The sequence below is a fragment of the Pelodiscus sinensis genome, chromosome 26 (genome assembly GCF_052426305.1).
Source record: "Pelodiscus sinensis isolate ZL-2025 chromosome 26, ASM5242630v1, whole genome shotgun sequence".
Classification (NCBI taxonomy): Eukaryota; Metazoa; Chordata; order Testudines; family Trionychidae; genus Pelodiscus; species Pelodiscus sinensis.
Genome location: NC_143077.1, coordinates 15,663,798 through 15,680,792, shown reverse-complemented (window position 1 = coordinate 15,680,792; position 16,995 = coordinate 15,663,798). Strand labels below are relative to the sequence as shown.

The window sequence follows — 16,995 nt, the reverse complement described above, 5'->3', positions numbered from 1 at the left end:
GGAGGAAGTTTTGCACACTCCCCTGCTCCCAGGGCCTAACTGGCCTGGGGGTGGGGAGCGGCAGGGCCTCCACGGGCCAGATCAAGCTGCTCGGTGGGCCAGATCCAGCACACAGACGCCCTTTTGCCCTCCTCCGTTTTAGACACTAGAAAGTGGGTTGGGTTTGGGTTGGTTTCTTGTCTGTCTTTCACCCTCACTTGAACCTGTGTCGCTGTTATTAAACTTATTCGTGTTTCATTACAAACCACCTAGCGCTGTTCTAGCCAAGTGCGGGTCAGCAGCTGACCGAGCAGGCTGACGTGGGCTCCGTGTCGCTTTGCAGGTGGGAGGGACTGACTGCTGCGGAGACACGTCTCTGGGGAGCTGGGGTCCACTGAGTGCTAGCCGCAAGGCCAGGTTTGTGTGGGCAGAGTCCTGCGGAGCTTGCTGGCCAGGCAGACAGGCTGGCGCGGCGGGGAGCTGCCATGCAGCTTAGCAGCAAAGCTCACTCCTGCTGCGGTAGAGCGGTGCGAAGGTGACTCAGTTCTGGGGGAGCTGGGAAGACATCACAGTGCCCCTGTGATATAGCCTATACATCTCCAAGGTCTGGAGGGGGCTGGTGGGAGGGAGGAGAAAGGAAGCTGGGGTGACCATGGACTTAGTGTTCAGTGTCAAAAGACACCTGCCCATCCAGTTAGTACCTGAGTTCACAGGAGGGGTGGAGGCAGACTCTAGTAAAGCCAACTCACACAACCCAGAAGAAAATCATCACACGCTTGGCGTAACGTGATTTATCATCTCACAGATGGTGCGGACCCCTGCTTTCTGCCCTCCAATTCTCCACCCTGGATCAGTGGCCGTGTGTCCTACAGATAATGGAGAGCATTGTCTGTACAGCTGCCAGAATCCAAGAGCACCAATCGCAGATTCTCCACCATGCTCATGGCTCTCCTGGAAGCGTTTGCTTCCCTTCTCCTAACTCACCCAGGGCCTTTTACTGTCCCTCTTCATTCTCCATCTTCTCATTCAATCTTTTCCTTTCTCCCTCGTCTCTCCGTCTTTCTTTCCCACCACGTCTCTCTTCCATTCCATCCTCTGTCCCACTTCCAGGTAGCTCTGTATCCGTGGTTATTGATTTAGGTTGAACCTCTCTAGTCCAGCACACTCTGGTCTGGTAACCTCCATGATCTGGCACAAGTTTAGTTAGCTGGACGTCCACTTATCACAGGCATGGCCAAGTTTCCTTGGTCCCATACAATTTGCTTACACCCACTAGTCCTGGCTCTCGGTGTTTTGGGCTGTTATTTCACTCTAATTTACCCCAAATGTCTTCTAAGAGCCCAGTAAGCAGTGTAAGTATTGTCAATACTGCTAGACAATATTGACTTCTCATGGTCTGGCAAACTGGTTCAGCACTGGTCAGGTCCCAAGGGTGCTAGACTAGAGAGGTTCAGCCTGTACTGCACACCCACTGGCCCACACATACACACCCCCACCCCCCACACACAAGCAGAAGGAGCAGGCCACAAGAGCAGACTCCTCCAGGTGTCCCTCTGCATGTGCCTGCTCTGTAAATATGGGAGGGCAACCCGGGAGATCAGGAGGGGAGCAGAAGGAGGAATAGATGAAAGGAGGGGAAAGTTTATAGAAGGGGGGAAATAAATGGAAAACAAAATAACGCACCAGTATGACTAAGTTGGCAAGATAAACAGCCTGTGTCAGATTGATGGAGCTGCAAAGAGCTTTCTATAAAGCAGTTAATACTCTAATAAAAATCATTTTTACTACTGAGCTATAAACCAGCCTCTAGCTTCTCCCGGATTCTGGTGCCAGTTCCGATCACACTCTGGCCTGAGCAGCAGGAAGCCAGAGCATCAAAGACTATAGCGTCAGGCTGCTCAGACACTGCAGTGTCACCCATCACCATAGCATCTGGGCATCTCAAAAACATTGTGAACTGAGCCCCACACCCCAGTGCTCTGCCCTCCCCGCAGTAAGTCAAACTCACTAACCCTTTTGTTGTAGCTGGAGACAGAGAGGTGATGGGAGGTCTCAGATGGACAGTCCAGCCCAGAGTTGGGAAATGAACTAAAAATCACAAATACCAGCCTGGAGCAGTCACCACAAGGCCACCCTTGCTGCAGAGCTGCACCTATTGACAGTTAAAGCTCTTGAGCAGCTGAAATCTACAAACACACTCCCCAGGAGTTCAGCAGCCATGACTCTGGCCCCAGGAAAATCGCAGCCCTGATCATGCAGTTTAAAAGTAATACACTTTGGTTTCTCTGTATTTTCCTTCATGGTTTCAGAGCCTTTTGGTCACTCCCGCTGCTTCACCGCCAGGAGGGCTAGAAATGTGCAATTTCTTTTCACTGAAAGCTGGAGCCTGAAGACCAAATGCTGCGAGAATCACGAGAAAATGACCAGAGCTGGCATCCCGCTAAGCACTCACACCCTCCAATCAGAGCGCACGCTGCCCCTTTAAAAGCCACCAGGACCCCCTCGCTGGAATAAAGGCCAGGAGAGTAACGTTTTGAAAAGAACACGTTCCTTCCAGCTGCTAGTCCTGGGAGTCCCAGCGATGGTTCTGGCTCCCTAATGGAGGGGGAGCCCAGCGCCCAGTCCAGCAAGCACTAGGCTGGCAGTCAGGACATTGCTGAGGAAAAGGATGCTTGGGTTGCCAGGCTGAGCAGCGAGATGCTGCAGAGACAGACTAGGGCACCAGCTCCTCCCACAGGACCTGGGTCATTGTCAGGCCCTGACCACCAGGGGGCATCCTTCCACCATCACCCCAGCCGGGGAACTGAGCCACAGGAAAGGCTCCATTTTGCATGGTACCAGTGACGGCGGGCAGCACCTCCCCTTGGCGTGGATCTGCGTGCGGCAGGCAGCACACATGGCTGCTGGAGAATTCAGACATGCATGGGGAGCCAGGCCTAGAAGCACAGACCTTCCGCTCCAAACCCCTTGAGAGTCACTCTGACTCAGACCAGCTGTAGGTCCCTTAACCTGTATGTGGGCCCAGCCACTCAAGGGCAACATGACCGTGGTGCCCAGAGCCAGACTGGATTGCGCCGGCGCCCCCTTCTCTGATGCTATGGCAGTTTCAGCCGATGGCCGTACCACACAGTTGCCAGGGCAACGCCTACCCCTGACTCCAGGGCTATGGCGGTACCCCACCTCTAGCAGGGTGAGGCTCTCGGGATGAGCAAGGTTCATCGTCACAGTGCAGGGCATCGCACGTAACTGTGAGACAGAGAGCTCAGTATATGTATGACACCTGGAGACAGTCACAGCCTGTAACTGCAGGTGCTGCAGAGTCCCAGAAAGCCAAGAGAACGATCGCTGTCGCCACTGGGTCCCTTGGCCTGGCTCCCTGTCACACCCACCCAGTACAACGCCTTCCAGGCCAGCCAGGGTAAAGCCAACAGTACAACCTAGGGCACAGGGACTGGAAATGTGCAGCTATTGCACGAGCCAGCCAAAGCATAGGGGAAATCCCATGTAGCTCAAGATGGACTCGAGGGAGAACACACTGACAAATTCATCCAGCAGAACAGGCCTGCAGAGCTGCAGGCCACAGCCCTGACAGGATCCAAAGATGGGGAGAGCAGGACTGCAGCTTGGCTACTCCAGCACGCTGCACTCGGCCCATGCTCTCTCCACATGCCCTTTGCACACACCATGGCCAGGGTAACTGGGCCGGGTCTTTTACCTAAGACAACGGGGAAAAATACTGCCTGAAGGATCTTCAATGATCAAAGCACGTGTCACTTAGCACCTCGCTCTCTCTCGCTCTCAGCACAGGACATACCACACTAATACCAACCCTGGTACCTTCCCTTGCAACAAACCCCGTTGCCAGCTTTGTCCACATATTCATTCTGCTGATACCATTATTGGACCTAACCAAGTGAGTTATAAGATCAAGAACACATATTCCTGCGCATCCAGAAATATAATTTATGCTATCATGTGCCGAAAGTGTCCGTCTGCTATGTACATTGGACAAACATCTCAGACACTTCGCCAAAGGATTAATGCCCACAAAACAGATATCAGACAAGATCACAAAGAAAAAACAGTTTCTTGCCATTTTAACCAGAAAGGACACTCTCTCAATGACTTAACCACCTGCATTCTGCTACAAAGACCTTTTACATCTGCACTTGAAAGGGAATCCTCTGAACTGTCATTCATATTAAAATTCGACACTCTCCAAAAAGGAATGAACAAACACTCGAACTACCTTACCCATTACCAAGATAGCTTCCCCAATTATCACCTCTAATACCATTAACTCACAAACATCCCACTCTCCCCACCTCTAATATCATCAATTCACAGACACTTACCTTCCTTCCTTCCCCCCCCCCCCCCCCGCGCCCTCCTCCTGTTCTGCAATGTGATTTGTCCTTTTCATATGTGTTCATTTTTTTTAATTGTATCCTTTGGTATATATGGTTGTGACTATTTTCTTCCACTATTTGATCTGAGGAAGTGGGTCTGGCCCACGAAAGCTCATCACCTAATAAACCATCTTGTTAGTCTTTAAAGTGCTACATAGTCCTGCATTTTGCTTCAGCTACCCCAGACTAACACGGCTACATTTCTATCACTACTCTATAACAGGCTGTAGTAACTGAAGAATAGACTGGCTGCTACCTCAGCAGACACCACACTGCAGATCTGCTCCAAGCAGCTGCAGGGGCTGGGAATCATAGAATCATAGAACTGGAGGGGGCCTCAAGAGGTCGTTGAGTCCAGTCCCCTGCCCTCACAGCAGGACCAAGCATCATCTAGATCATCCCTGACATATGTTTGTCTACCCTGCACTTAAAAATCTCCTATGATGGAGATTTCCCTAGGCAATCTATTCCAGTGTTTAACCACCCTAACAGATAGGAAGTTTTTCCTAATGTCCAACCTAAACCTCCCTTGCTGCAGTTTAAGCCCATTGCTTCTTGTCCTATCATTAGAGGCCAAAGATTTTCTCCGTCCTCCTTGTAACACCCTTTTAGATATTTGAAGACCACTATCATGTCCCCTCTCAGTCTTCTCTTTTTTAAATAAACAAGCCCAGTTCTTTCAGTCTTCCCTCATACTTCATGTTTTGTAGACCTTTCATCATTTTAATGCTCTTCTCTGGATCCTCTCCAATTTCTCCACAACTTTCTTGAAATGCGGTACCCTGAACTGGACACAATACTCCAACTGAGGCCTAATCAGTGCAGAGCAGAGCGGAAGAATGACTTCTTGTGTCTTGCTCATAACACACCTGTTACTGCATCCCGGAATCATATTTGCTTTTTTTTTAAAACAGTGTCACATTGTTGACTCATGTTTAACTTGTGGTTCACTCTGACCCCTAAATCCCTTTCTGCAGTACTTCTTCCTAGACAGTCGCTTCCCATTCTGTATGTGTGAAATGGATTGTTTCTTCCTAAGTGGAGTACTTTGCATTTCTCCTTATTAAACTTCATCCTATTTACCACAGACCATTTCCCCAGTTTGTCCAGATCACTTTGAATTATGACCCTATCCTCCAAATCATTTGCAACCCCTCCCAGCTTGGCATCATCTGAAAACTTAATAATCATACTCTCTATGCCGTCATCTAAAACATTGATGAAGATATCCATCTCAATAGTGACTGGTGGCAGACAAAGGAGCAATGGTCTCAAGTTACAGTGAGGGAGGTCTAGGTTGGATATTAGGAAAAACTATTTCACTAAGGCTGTGTCCAGACTTAGGGTTTTTTTCGAAAAAAGTAGCCTTTTTTCGAAAAAACTTCACCTGCGTCTAGACTGCAGCCACGTTCTTTCGAAATTAAATCGAAAGAATGCGGCGTTTCTTTCGACAGTGGTAAACCTAATTCCACGAGGAAGAACGCCTTCTTTCGAAAGTGCTCTTTCGAAAGAAGGCGTTCTTGAAAGCAAACAGGCTTTTTAGAAAGAGAGCATCCAGACTCACTGGGTGCTTTCTTTCGAAAAAGCGGCTTGCTTTTTCGAAATTCCGCATGCAGTCTAGACGCTCTCTTTCGAAAGAGGCTCTTTCGAAAGTATCTTTCGAAAAAGGCTTGCAGTCTAGACATAGCCTAGGAGGGTGGTGGAGCACTGGGATGGGTCCCCTAGGGAGGGGGTGGAATCTCCATCCCTAGAGGTTTTTAAGAGGTTGACAAAGTCCTGGCTGGGATGATTGAGTTGGGATTGGTCCTGCTTTGGGCAAGGGGCTGACCTCCTGAGGTCTCTTTCAACCTTATGAGTCTATGATACTGAACAGAACCGGTTCAAAAACAGACCCCTGCAGAACCCCACTTGTTATGCCCTTCCAGCATGAATGTGAACTCTCCGAAAACAGTTCTCCAGCCAGTTATGCACCCACCTTACAGTAGCCCCATCTAAGTTGTATTTCCCTAGTTTATTGATCAGAAGGTCATGTGAGATAGTGTCAAATGCCTTACTAAAGTCTAGGTATCCCTTCCACCGCTTCCCCCTTATCCACAAGGCTTGATATCCTATCAAAGAAAGTGATCAGATTGGTTTGACATGATTTGTTCTTTACACATCCATGCTGGCTGTTACCAGCACCTTATTATCCTCCAGATATTTGCAGATAGATTCCTTAATTACTTGCTCCATTATCTCCCCTGGAACGGAAGGAGGTGGACTCTGTGTTGGGGGAGGAGGAGGATCTCATAGGTCTGACCTGTGGATAGGGATGTAAGCAACTAGCTGAGTAGTTGACGACCCAAAAAGCCTAGGCAGCATGGGGGCCAAGGGATGCACCATCAGCACCAAAGGGGGGTCAGGGGATGCAGATGCACAGCGGAGCCGCGACTGCTTCAGTCCTGGCTCGGCCGGATCCCCAACTGCTGCGCCTCTGCCTTTTCAATGTAATAAGAGCCACCTTTCTACACTGGAAAGGCAGAGCTGCAGTGGGGCTCTTATTACATTGAAAAGGCAGAGGCGCAGCAGTCCCAGAGCCGGCTCAGTCCTGGCTCGCGCTGCCCCTGGGAGCTAACTCCGCTGCAGCTCTGCAGTTTAAACGTAGTAGGAGCTGGGCTGCCTGCGCGCCTGGTGCCCCCCTTAGCGACTACTCAATTAGCTAAACACACACCACGTACCATCCCTGCCTGTGGAAAGCTCAGAGGCGCTCAGAATGGGAGGTGTTGGTGGGACACCCGGGGGGGGAGGGGAGACACGACTCACCATGAGGAAGGTCAGAGGTCAGGTGAGGCATGGCATAGCTCCGGATCAGCTCCCATTCAAAGTCATCATCCTCCCGTTGGTTGTACTCACACTGGTTTAAATCCACGTCTTCCTCAAAGGTGCAGCCGGCTGCAGAGAAGAGAGAGAGACTGTCAGTGTCGAGAGAGGCAGCAAGCGCAGCCGCAAGGGACAGCAGCTGAAGTGCCCACAGGCCCAAGTTAGAGAAAGTTTCAGCCAGGCAGGAAGGTTTTTTCCAACTGCCAGCCCCCCTTGCAGATGGCACGCAGCAGGCAGGGCCCCGGGCGAGAACTCACTTCCTCACCCACAGCACTTCCAGCCTCAGACCGAACATCAGGCTGACGTTCAAATCCACACTCCTCCAGACGCCACAAGGCACGTCCTGCAGCTAACACAGACACCCAGATCCCAGTGTATGTGCGCACACGCGCCAGCGCACGCAGACACAGCCAGATCTCTGTGCAGACGCATGCGTCAGCACACACAGCCAAATCCCAATGTACACAGACCTACACACCCAGCCAGATCCCAGCACACACACACACAGCCAGTACACACAGCCAGATCCCAATGTACACAGACCTACACACCCAGCCAGATCCCAGCACACACACACACCCGCCAGTACACACAGCCAGATCCCAGCACACACACACACTCGCCAGTACACACAGCCAGATCCCAATGTACACAGACCTTCACACCCAGCCAGATCCCAGCACACACACACACCCGCCAGTACACACAGCCAGATCCCAGCACACACACACACCCACCAGTACACACAGCCAGATCCCAGCACACACATGCACCAGCGCACACATCCAGATCCCTGCGTACGCACACGCACCAACGCACACCGCCAGACCCCTGCGCGCACACGTGCCAGCACACAGTCAGATCCCAGTGCGCACACACACACACACCAGCACACACAGCCCTACACGTAGCCAGATCTCTGTGCACACACAGATCCAAATGCAACACCAACATCCCAGCACACAAACGCACACACACCAGTGGACAGTGGCCTCCCCTCTTTCTAAATCCACCTTCTCCCCATTAAGCTCCTCACAGAGGAGCCCAGAATAATTCCCATCATTCCCCTGGCCCAGCCTGGTGTCCGCAGGGAACTGAAGGGGTCACAGGTGGCACTGAGGAAGGAAGCAGCTGGAAAACCGTTGCTGGATCACACAGGCTTTGCATGGGCAGCGCTGAGCCTTGCCCTCCAACAGGCCCTGGAATGAGCCACAGTGCCGGACGATGGACTGTTAAATGGAGACTGCTGGGTTACTTCTCGTCACCACAGCCGCTGCACAGGGCCAGGGAAGCGAGGGCAAGCCCTCAGTGACAGAGTGAGCGCTCCAGTCCACACCCAGACAGTGATCGATCCTCCGGCCCCCTCGGGAACAGCAAACCACTGACAGGAGAGGAGAGGCAGGGAACACAGGCTGGGGGTGGTCTCCCCCCAGGGCAGTCTGCACCCCACACTCCTCTTCCCTGGCCCCACCCCAGAGCCCTCTGATCCAGGCCTAAGCCCCCCCGCCCACACTCAACCCCCAGTGTCACCCTGCCGCACGCTGTCCACATGCAGAATGGCTTGTGCGATACATCCCTCCACACTGGCGCGCATCACAGCCCAGGCCCTCCTGCCTGCAGCGAAGCACAAGAAAGGCGGATGCAGCTAAACTTAGGGCCTTGCACTATTGTTTTCCCTGTGGAGCAGCCAGCATCTTTTCTGGGGCTTTAAAGGCGCAGGAGGGTGGGATATTTACACCGTCCCATGGCCAACAGATGTGCAGTTCAGAGTGATTGTTATGAGGTGTTTTGTTTCAAAGAGGCAGACGGGAGCCCAGAAGCCACAGACACAGAATGAAACACTGAGTACCAGATACAGCAAGGGTGTCACACACACACACACACACACACACACGGGTGTCACACACACACACACACACACACACGGGTGTCACACACACACACAGTACCAGATACAGCAAGGGTGTCACACACACACACACACACACACACACACAGTACCAGATACAGCAAGGGTGTCACACACACACACACACACAGTACCAGATACAGCAAGGGTGTCACACACACACACACACACACACACACACACACACACACACACACACAGTCGCCAAGGGATGCCCTGGTCGCAATCCCCTTGCTGATTTGTTACTTTCATACCTAACCAACCATCCTTAGGAAATAAGGAGCACAGGTGGAACGGGAAGGCAGGTTGCACTGGTGGACTCACGCCAGCTTTGGGAACCCGCACCACCCCCAGAAGTGGCTGGCATATACCTGTGGCCCTTCAGGGCAGGGGGTCTCCGTGTGCTCCTCCCTGCTCCCAGTGACGGCTACGCCATTGGCTGGGAGGTAAGCATCACCTGGCCACAGCCTGCCCCCCTCACCTCCTCCTGAACCACCGCTCCCTGCCCCAGCCCCGAGCTCCCTCCTCCATCCTGCCGGCATCTAGCATTTTAAAGTGCACGACGACAAGGGTCATAATCTCATCTGGCTGGAACCCTGTACAGCTCCGTGCTCAGCACAAAGGGGGAAGGAGGAAGGAATGGAGTTTGCCAAAGCAGTAACATTAGCAGAGTAGGCAAAAATGGGGACGGGGGGCAAACTTCTAGGAAGGGATTTACGGACAGCAAAGCAAAACGGAAAGGTCAGGCTAGACCCCAGGCAGCCTGCTGCTGAACGCTAATCACTGTACGCCACAGGCTCCCTAGACCGCAGGGGGGGAGGCACTTGATTGAGCGTAGCTAATTGAAGTAAATGCCAGCAAGCGGATTAGAAACGCCCAGAAACACACGGGCACACGCACAGTAAAAGGCTTTGTGGTTCCGGCTGAAGCAGCCGAACACGGTCCCTGGCCTACACAGCCCCTCCCCCAGCCTGCGAAGGATGGCCCTCTGAGGCTTCATGCAATGAATACTCGCCTCGCGGCCTGGGCCCGGGGTGCTTTTGTGTTCAGTCAGCTGTACACCGGCCAAGCCAAAAAGGGAGCTGGGCTTTGACTCTGAGCAGCGTGTAACTGGTACAGCTTGGCTGGTTACACACTGACCTATTGTTCCATTCAAGCCCCAGATCACAGGCAGGCCAGCACTGCGGTACTAATTAATACCAGCCCCTGGCGGAGCAGGACAGGCCCAGTAAGAACCCCCTGAGCAAGCAGAAAGAACAAAGGCAGATGCCCCTAAATAGGCCAGCACTGGGCACCGTCCAGTCCTTTCTAGATTTCATTTGCTTTTTCCTATTTTTTCCACAAATTGCACTTGGCCAGTTCTTCCCTGGGCTCAGGAATTTGGGCTCAGGTGCTTAGCAGCGTCTCTAGGGCCTGGCATGGGGGAGTCTCAGGGCGGCTCTACAGCCTGAGGGAAAAATGGGCCAGGGTAGGGGCCTAAGCACCACCAATGTACCCAGAGTGCTCTGCCCCCTAAGCAGGGGCTATGGGTTCACAACCACGGGCAGACAGGAAGCAGTTCCTTCCAGCCAGCAGCCTATTACCGACCGGGTGCTGGCGCTGGCTGCAGTGTGTGACGCGGGAGCTGTGTGTGTGCCTACGGGTGCTGCTCTTCTCACACAGCCATTGGCACACTCACCACACTGCACATGCCTGTAGCCCAGCACCCACAAAACCTGCCCGGGCATTCACAGACTCGGGCACCCCCTCTAACAGGCACCCATGAGCACCAGGCACACCTTGCATGCATGAACACTGGCCCCTCAATGCCCCCGTCTGGCTACCCCCTGCTGCCTCCTCAGGCACCAGCACCCACCACCCAATCTCCACTACACAAAAGGAGCCCAACCACCCACAGGTACACACCTTTGCACCCAGCAGCACTCCAGCTTGCTGTCGGAGCAGGGCAGGGCTAAACACACGCAACACAACTCCCCTTGGGCTCTGCTGCATTCCAAGGAGCCCCGAGGAGGGCAGCTGGATACTAGACAGTGGCAGGCTGAAAGCCAGCATGGGACGTGCATGGTGCTGGGCTATCAACAGGTGTGTTGTAAGCAAATCTCGTGAAGTCATTCTGCCGCTCTACTCTGCACTAGTTAGGCCTCAGCTGGAGTACTGTGTCCAGTTCTGGGCACCACATTTCAAGAAAGATGTGGAGAAATTGGAAAGGGTACAGAGAAGAGCGACAAGAATGATTAAAGGTTTAGAGAACATGACCTATGAAGCCAGGCTTCATGAACTGGGCTTGTTTAGTTTGGAAAAAAGAAGATTAAGGGGGGACATGATAGCGGTTTTCAAATATCTAAAAGGGTGTCACAAGGAGGAAGGAGAAAATTTGTTCCTCTTGGTTTCTGAGGACAGGACAAGGAGTAATGGGCTTAAAGTGCAGCAGGGGAGGTTTAGATTGGACATTAGGAAAAAATTCCTAACTGTCAGGGTGGTCAAATATTGGAATAAATTGCCAAGGGAGGTGGTGGAATCTCCCTCTCTGGAGATATTTAAGAACAGGTTAGATAGACATCTGTCAGGGATGGTGTAGACGGAGCTTGGTCCTGCCTTGAGGGCGGGAGGCTGGACTCGATGACCTCTCGAGGTCCCTTCCAGTCCTATTATTCTATGATTCTATCCCTCCAACTTCGCTGCAGGGACAACCCGCGCCAGTCCAGCCACGAGGCAGCCTTTGCCAAAGACCACCAGGAAGCAGGAAACCCTGCCGAAGTTCCCATCCCACTGGCTAACTAGACGCTCTGCCTCAGAGACAGACGGGTCCATGGGGCAGGGCCCTGGACCAGCCCTTGAGACCTGGGGCTAGTCCCAGCTCTGCCACTGTCGTTCGGCAAGTCCCTTCCCTTCTCTGCGCTTCAATTTCCTCTCCCAGTCTCTCTCTAGGACTCCTGGAGGCAGGAGCTGCTTTCTGCGCTGGGGCCCTGGTCTCAATGCTACTGGCGTATTACCCAGATCATCACTTACCCCCCATTTCTAAATCAACACGGATAAAGCAGTGTGAACGGCTTTGTGGTACAAAAGGGGCTTCCTCTGGATTAGATAACCCGCTCTCAACTGATCCAAGATAAACAAAATAATCTCCCCTCACAGGGTGGGGACGGCAGTACGGCCTAGGGGCTAGGACTCGGGGTTCTGTTCCTAGCTCTGGTCGGCTAGGCGACCGCAGGTCTCCACTTGAGTTTGTATCATAAGGAAAACGGCACTTGAGCTCCTTGTCAAAGTGCTTTGAGGTCAAGATTAGGGGGTGTGAAGGACTAGTCGACTATTCGATAAGCAAATGCTTATCAGAGAGTCGACAGGCTAGTCGACTAGTCGCCTGCTGCCTCTATCAGAAAGAGGCAGCAAGGCAGGGGAAAGAGGAGGGGGTGCTCCACAGTGGCAGCACCGCGGGGAGCCCAGGGTCAGCTGGGGACTCCCCCGAAGACCCTGGGCTCCAGGCAGCGCTGCCGCTTTGAAATGCCACGTGGAACCTGACGCATGGAGCCCAGGGTCAGCTGGGGACTCAATGGGGCAGAATGGAAATGCCTGGCAGCAGGATTCCTAAGTCAGGCCCTGATTTTCCCTACAGGACCATGGAGTCTCAGCAGTCACAAGCATTTCAGCTCCATGTGCCACCCAAAAGCCACGCTGCACAGAGCCTGCCTGACCCCACACTGGAGCAGGACTAACGCGAAGGCAGCAATGTCCCCACAGGGTGACCAAGAGCAAGCAGCGTTTTCATCGCAGTTCCATGCACGCCCAGGCCAAAGCAGGCCTGCACTTCTGACAAGAATGAATACAAACACAGCCACGAGTGACGGGATGGCAGCCCCGGGGAGAGAGAAAGGCTGAGGGGAGCTATGGGGCACCCATTGCTTGTCCCCGAGTTCCTCCCTGCACTCTCAAAAGCAGGCTCCGTGTCGGACGAGACAGGCAAGGCCAGCGCAGTGTGGGGGAGAAGGGAAAAGGGTAGGAGCCAGGACAGACATTTATAAAATACAAGTGCGCTGGAGAGAGGCGAGTTCGTGGAGCCAAGTACGAACTGAAGCTTGGTGAGGGTCCAGACGTCTGAAATCCCTTCCCCCAAGCACAGGCAGAGCGCTGCATTCCAGGGGGGATTACAAGTGGAAATACTGTGGTTGAAGGGGAAGCTTTTCTTTGAAATTTCCAGCCCTGTTTTACACTCATTAGGGGTTCAGAAAAGGGAGCGGCAGACGCAAAGTTATCGGGATTAATCCAGGAACGAGAAGGGACATTAAACCTTGTGTTTCAGGCTTTAAACCAGCTCAGCTAGAGATCACGATTCGCCCCATGTGGGGGCAGATCACCCCACGCATGTTACTGTGGCATTCTTCTTACTCCTACCACTGTCACACCTGTGGCTGGTCACTGCCAGAGACAGGACCTCAGGATACTTTGGCAACCCTACACTGGAGCCATTCTCCATCTCCAGGTTCAAGTCTGATGCCATTTACCCGTTAGGAACATTGGCATGAGCAGCACAAAAAGGCCATTTGAAGAACCACTGACATATAACCAGAGCCCTGGCATAGCTGCGCTGCACGCCCAGCCGGCCGCCCTTCTCCCCGCCAGCAGCAGCGGGTCGCTTCATTCCGCTGGCAGATTTTTATTAAGACATTTATTTTAAAACGGGTTGTGACGAGAGCTAGAGCCAAGGTGCCAGACTCCCAGAGCCGGGGCAGTTCCAGAGACTGCAGGCAGGAGAACGCCCCTCACCTCTCCCTGGAATTCAATGTGGCTGCAGTAGGCCCACTGGGTCCGAATGCCAGTAAGTGACCCCTAATCAACGCTAACTGAAAGGAAACTGGGGTGTGGGAGGCGCTCTGAGATTGGATTGCAGCAGCTGTCCTCAAGCCTCCATTTTCCCATCCCATGATGGCAGCACTCTGCGTGCATTTGGGGGAAAGGGATCTCAGTCTTTTGGACCCTCGCCAAGCAACCCTGCTTTTGAAGTAAGTGAGAGAAAGGGAAAGGGAAAGGGAAAGGGAAAGGGAAAGGGAAAGGGAAAGAAAAAAGAAAAAGAAAAAGAAATCCCCAAAAGCAAATGAAAAAAAGAGAACCGAGTTTGCAGAGGAAACCCACGGCCTGCAGGGTCCTGGCTGAACTAGTCTCCTTTATCCTTGCCGTGGTTTCCAGCATGCCAGAATCTAACTACATGTGGCTCTTCAGCTGGTTGAGTGGGGTTAGTTCTCTCTATCAGTAGCCACTACAGCAGCTACTGCTTCTGGACTGGTTGGATACTACGGCCTTATAGCAAAAGGAAAGCTGGGCATGGAAGGTCATTTAAATTAACAGCAACCAGCACAAAACTACCTGACAAGCAGAGGACCCGACCAAAGGACGGGGGAGACGACTGGCTTTGGAAATGAACAGTGCCAGTGCTTTTACCAAAAGGAGGTAGTTTTAGGCCCAACTGAAACCGGTTGGTGAGGAGGATACCAAGCCGTTGAACTCCAGGGTGCCAGTTTGGGGCAGTGGCAGCCACCGTTACCATCTTACAACTAGTTGGTGACCTTTGTGAAACGAGTCTGCTGGGTCTCAGCCCACATCCCCATCCCAAAAGCCATAAGCATGTCAGACTAGTTAACAGGACTTTTCCATCCTACCTATGCAGAGAGAAAGATTGGTGCAGTTAGTGCACCAGACTGCACTGCAGAAAATCAACATTCAACTGCCTGCTTTATTGCAGACACCTTAAGAGAATTTCTGTGCCTCAGTTTCCCCACCTTTGCCTGCCTCATGTGATGCAGCATTCATTCCTTGCTCCACACAGCTTGGTTATTTGTTTGGGCTCCCCAAGAGGACCATCACATCTGCCGATTGCTTCTGAAGACAGAAAGCCCGCTATTAGCCAAATTGAAGCATCTTCACATCCTCGCCTAGAAACCGCTTACCTCTGACCACGGAATTGCCCGTGAAAGCCTGTCTTCCCATCTAATATGTTGCCATAATGAAACAATTTTTGTTAGTCACCAGCGGAAGCTTAAAATGCAATTATGTGGAATGGATCTTTCGCCAGCTAATACACAGCTGTCCGAGCCAATCAATCTCCCTTCCTTGGACAGGTTTATTGTTATTGCTCTTTATGTGTGGGCCTGTTCTCTCTCTTCCCTCTCCCGATCTAGAGCTGAAATGAAGCTGGGCTGGATGGGACATGCTGTATTGCCAACAAATTTGTACACTCGTGCACACAGCCTTAGAAACAGCTTCCCTGTCAGACAGCATGAGAGCCGGCTGCACTTCCCTGCTCTGCCATTAATTCTTACTCAGCCGCCGGAACGGAAAGTGGTAAAAACCCCAGCTAATTGTTTGTATTACAGGAACAAGTACAGGCCAGCACAGATGAAATCAGGGCCCCTCTGTACTAGATTCTGTATGTGCCCATGGTAAGAGACAGTCCCTCCCTCAAAGGGCTGATACTTCTGTAAAAAGACAGCAGCAGACAAAGAGGGAAACAGCACTGCAATCCCCACAAGGTCACACCGCAGAGGAGAAAAAGCCAGAATTAGAACCCAGCTCTCCCGATTCCAGCCCAGTACCTAAGCTACTAGACCACAGGGGCACTCCGGCTTGATTCAGCCACCATTAAAACCTGCTTGGCACTTGCTAGGGCCAGTGTAATGCACTGACTTCGTGCACATGATTCCAACTCTTCTTATAGCTCATCCCAGTCATTACCACAGCCTGCTACACATGGCTCAGGTAGCCCTCCTTTAGCTCAAGCAGAAAAGGCTTGTGCTTTTGTTAGTAAAAGCACCAGGTTCAAGCCCCACCATGCACCCCTGGTATATTGCAGGTCCATGCTCAGTAAGTCCCAGGACAGTTCCAACAGAAGAATAAGATTTTCCCCTTTCCCACCCAACCCCACCTGTGCAAAAGCTGGCTTCTCCATCCATCCCAGAGCTGGCTGCATTTCTGTGGCCCTGCCATGAAGAATGTCAAGGTAACGTTTTGATGAACGTCCCCCCTGCTCTCCAATCTCAGCCACCACTCTGCCCAGGTCACGGCAGAGTTGAGGGCGAGAGGGGCCAGAGGAGCTGTGTTCACTGCTCCGTGAGCAGGCTTGGCCTCTGAGCCTCTCTTGCTGCAAGGCTGAAAGGCCCATACAAATAAAGATTAAAGCAGACGAAGCCCAGCATCCCAGCTACTTAAAAGTTGCCTTCCCTGGGCCATGGAGAAACAGACAGAATTAGCCCAGTCTCGGTTCCCTTCTGCACCCAAGCTCAGGCTCGCAGGCTGAATAACCTCAATGCTAGGCAGAGCTTCCAGAAGTCAAGGCTTTTAATCTGCCTGGATCTGAAGGGCCAACAATCCCTGCTTTGCCAGTTTTTGGGGAAAGAGCAACATTTCAGGGTCTTATTGCCAGCCTTGCCATGTAAATCTCATCTGCACAATGGGGACAGTGACATCCATCTACGTACTGGTCAAGCCAGAGACCCTGTCAGTTTCACATAAAATGCTCTGAGGCCCTCCAATGCCGGTGCTCAAACCACACCACATGTTTGGATTTCACTGCTGCAGAAGCAGAGCCGAGCAGCGCAAGGAGGAGGTTTTGTAAAATACCAGTTGAGTGACAGGTCGATCTTTTTCTTTCCCCACATCGTGACCAGACAGACACTTTGAGGGAGATGCCATTGGGTTCAGAATTGAGGGTGCTGACCAGATCTTCCAAATCACTGTCATTAAGGACTGTCTGACGTCCACCCCAGCCCAGAGGCAGCTACAGACGACCCAGCCAGCAGCCTTTCTTTCTGGCTGTTTTCATGAGATTTCCAGGTCAGGTCCATGCTCACT

General features: G+C 52.3%; 1 protein-coding gene across 3 annotated transcripts in view; it reads right to left on the bottom strand.

The window, feature by feature from the left end:
• Positions 1–16,995, bottom strand: part of PTPRU (protein tyrosine phosphatase receptor type U) — a 270,209-nt gene that overhangs the window by 184,590 nt on the left and 68,624 nt on the right. For 2 of the 3 annotated variants that reach the window (XM_006112017.5, XM_006112018.5), the window contains exon 2: positions 7,191–7,319. In XM_006112017.5, coding sequence (XP_006112079.2) covers positions 7,191–7,319 — 129 coding nt within the window. Of the gene's footprint in view, positions 1–7,190; positions 7,320–14,927; positions 15,028–16,995 lie in introns of all 3 variants that reach the window. The other variant, XM_089773413.1, reaches the window with a different exon arrangement.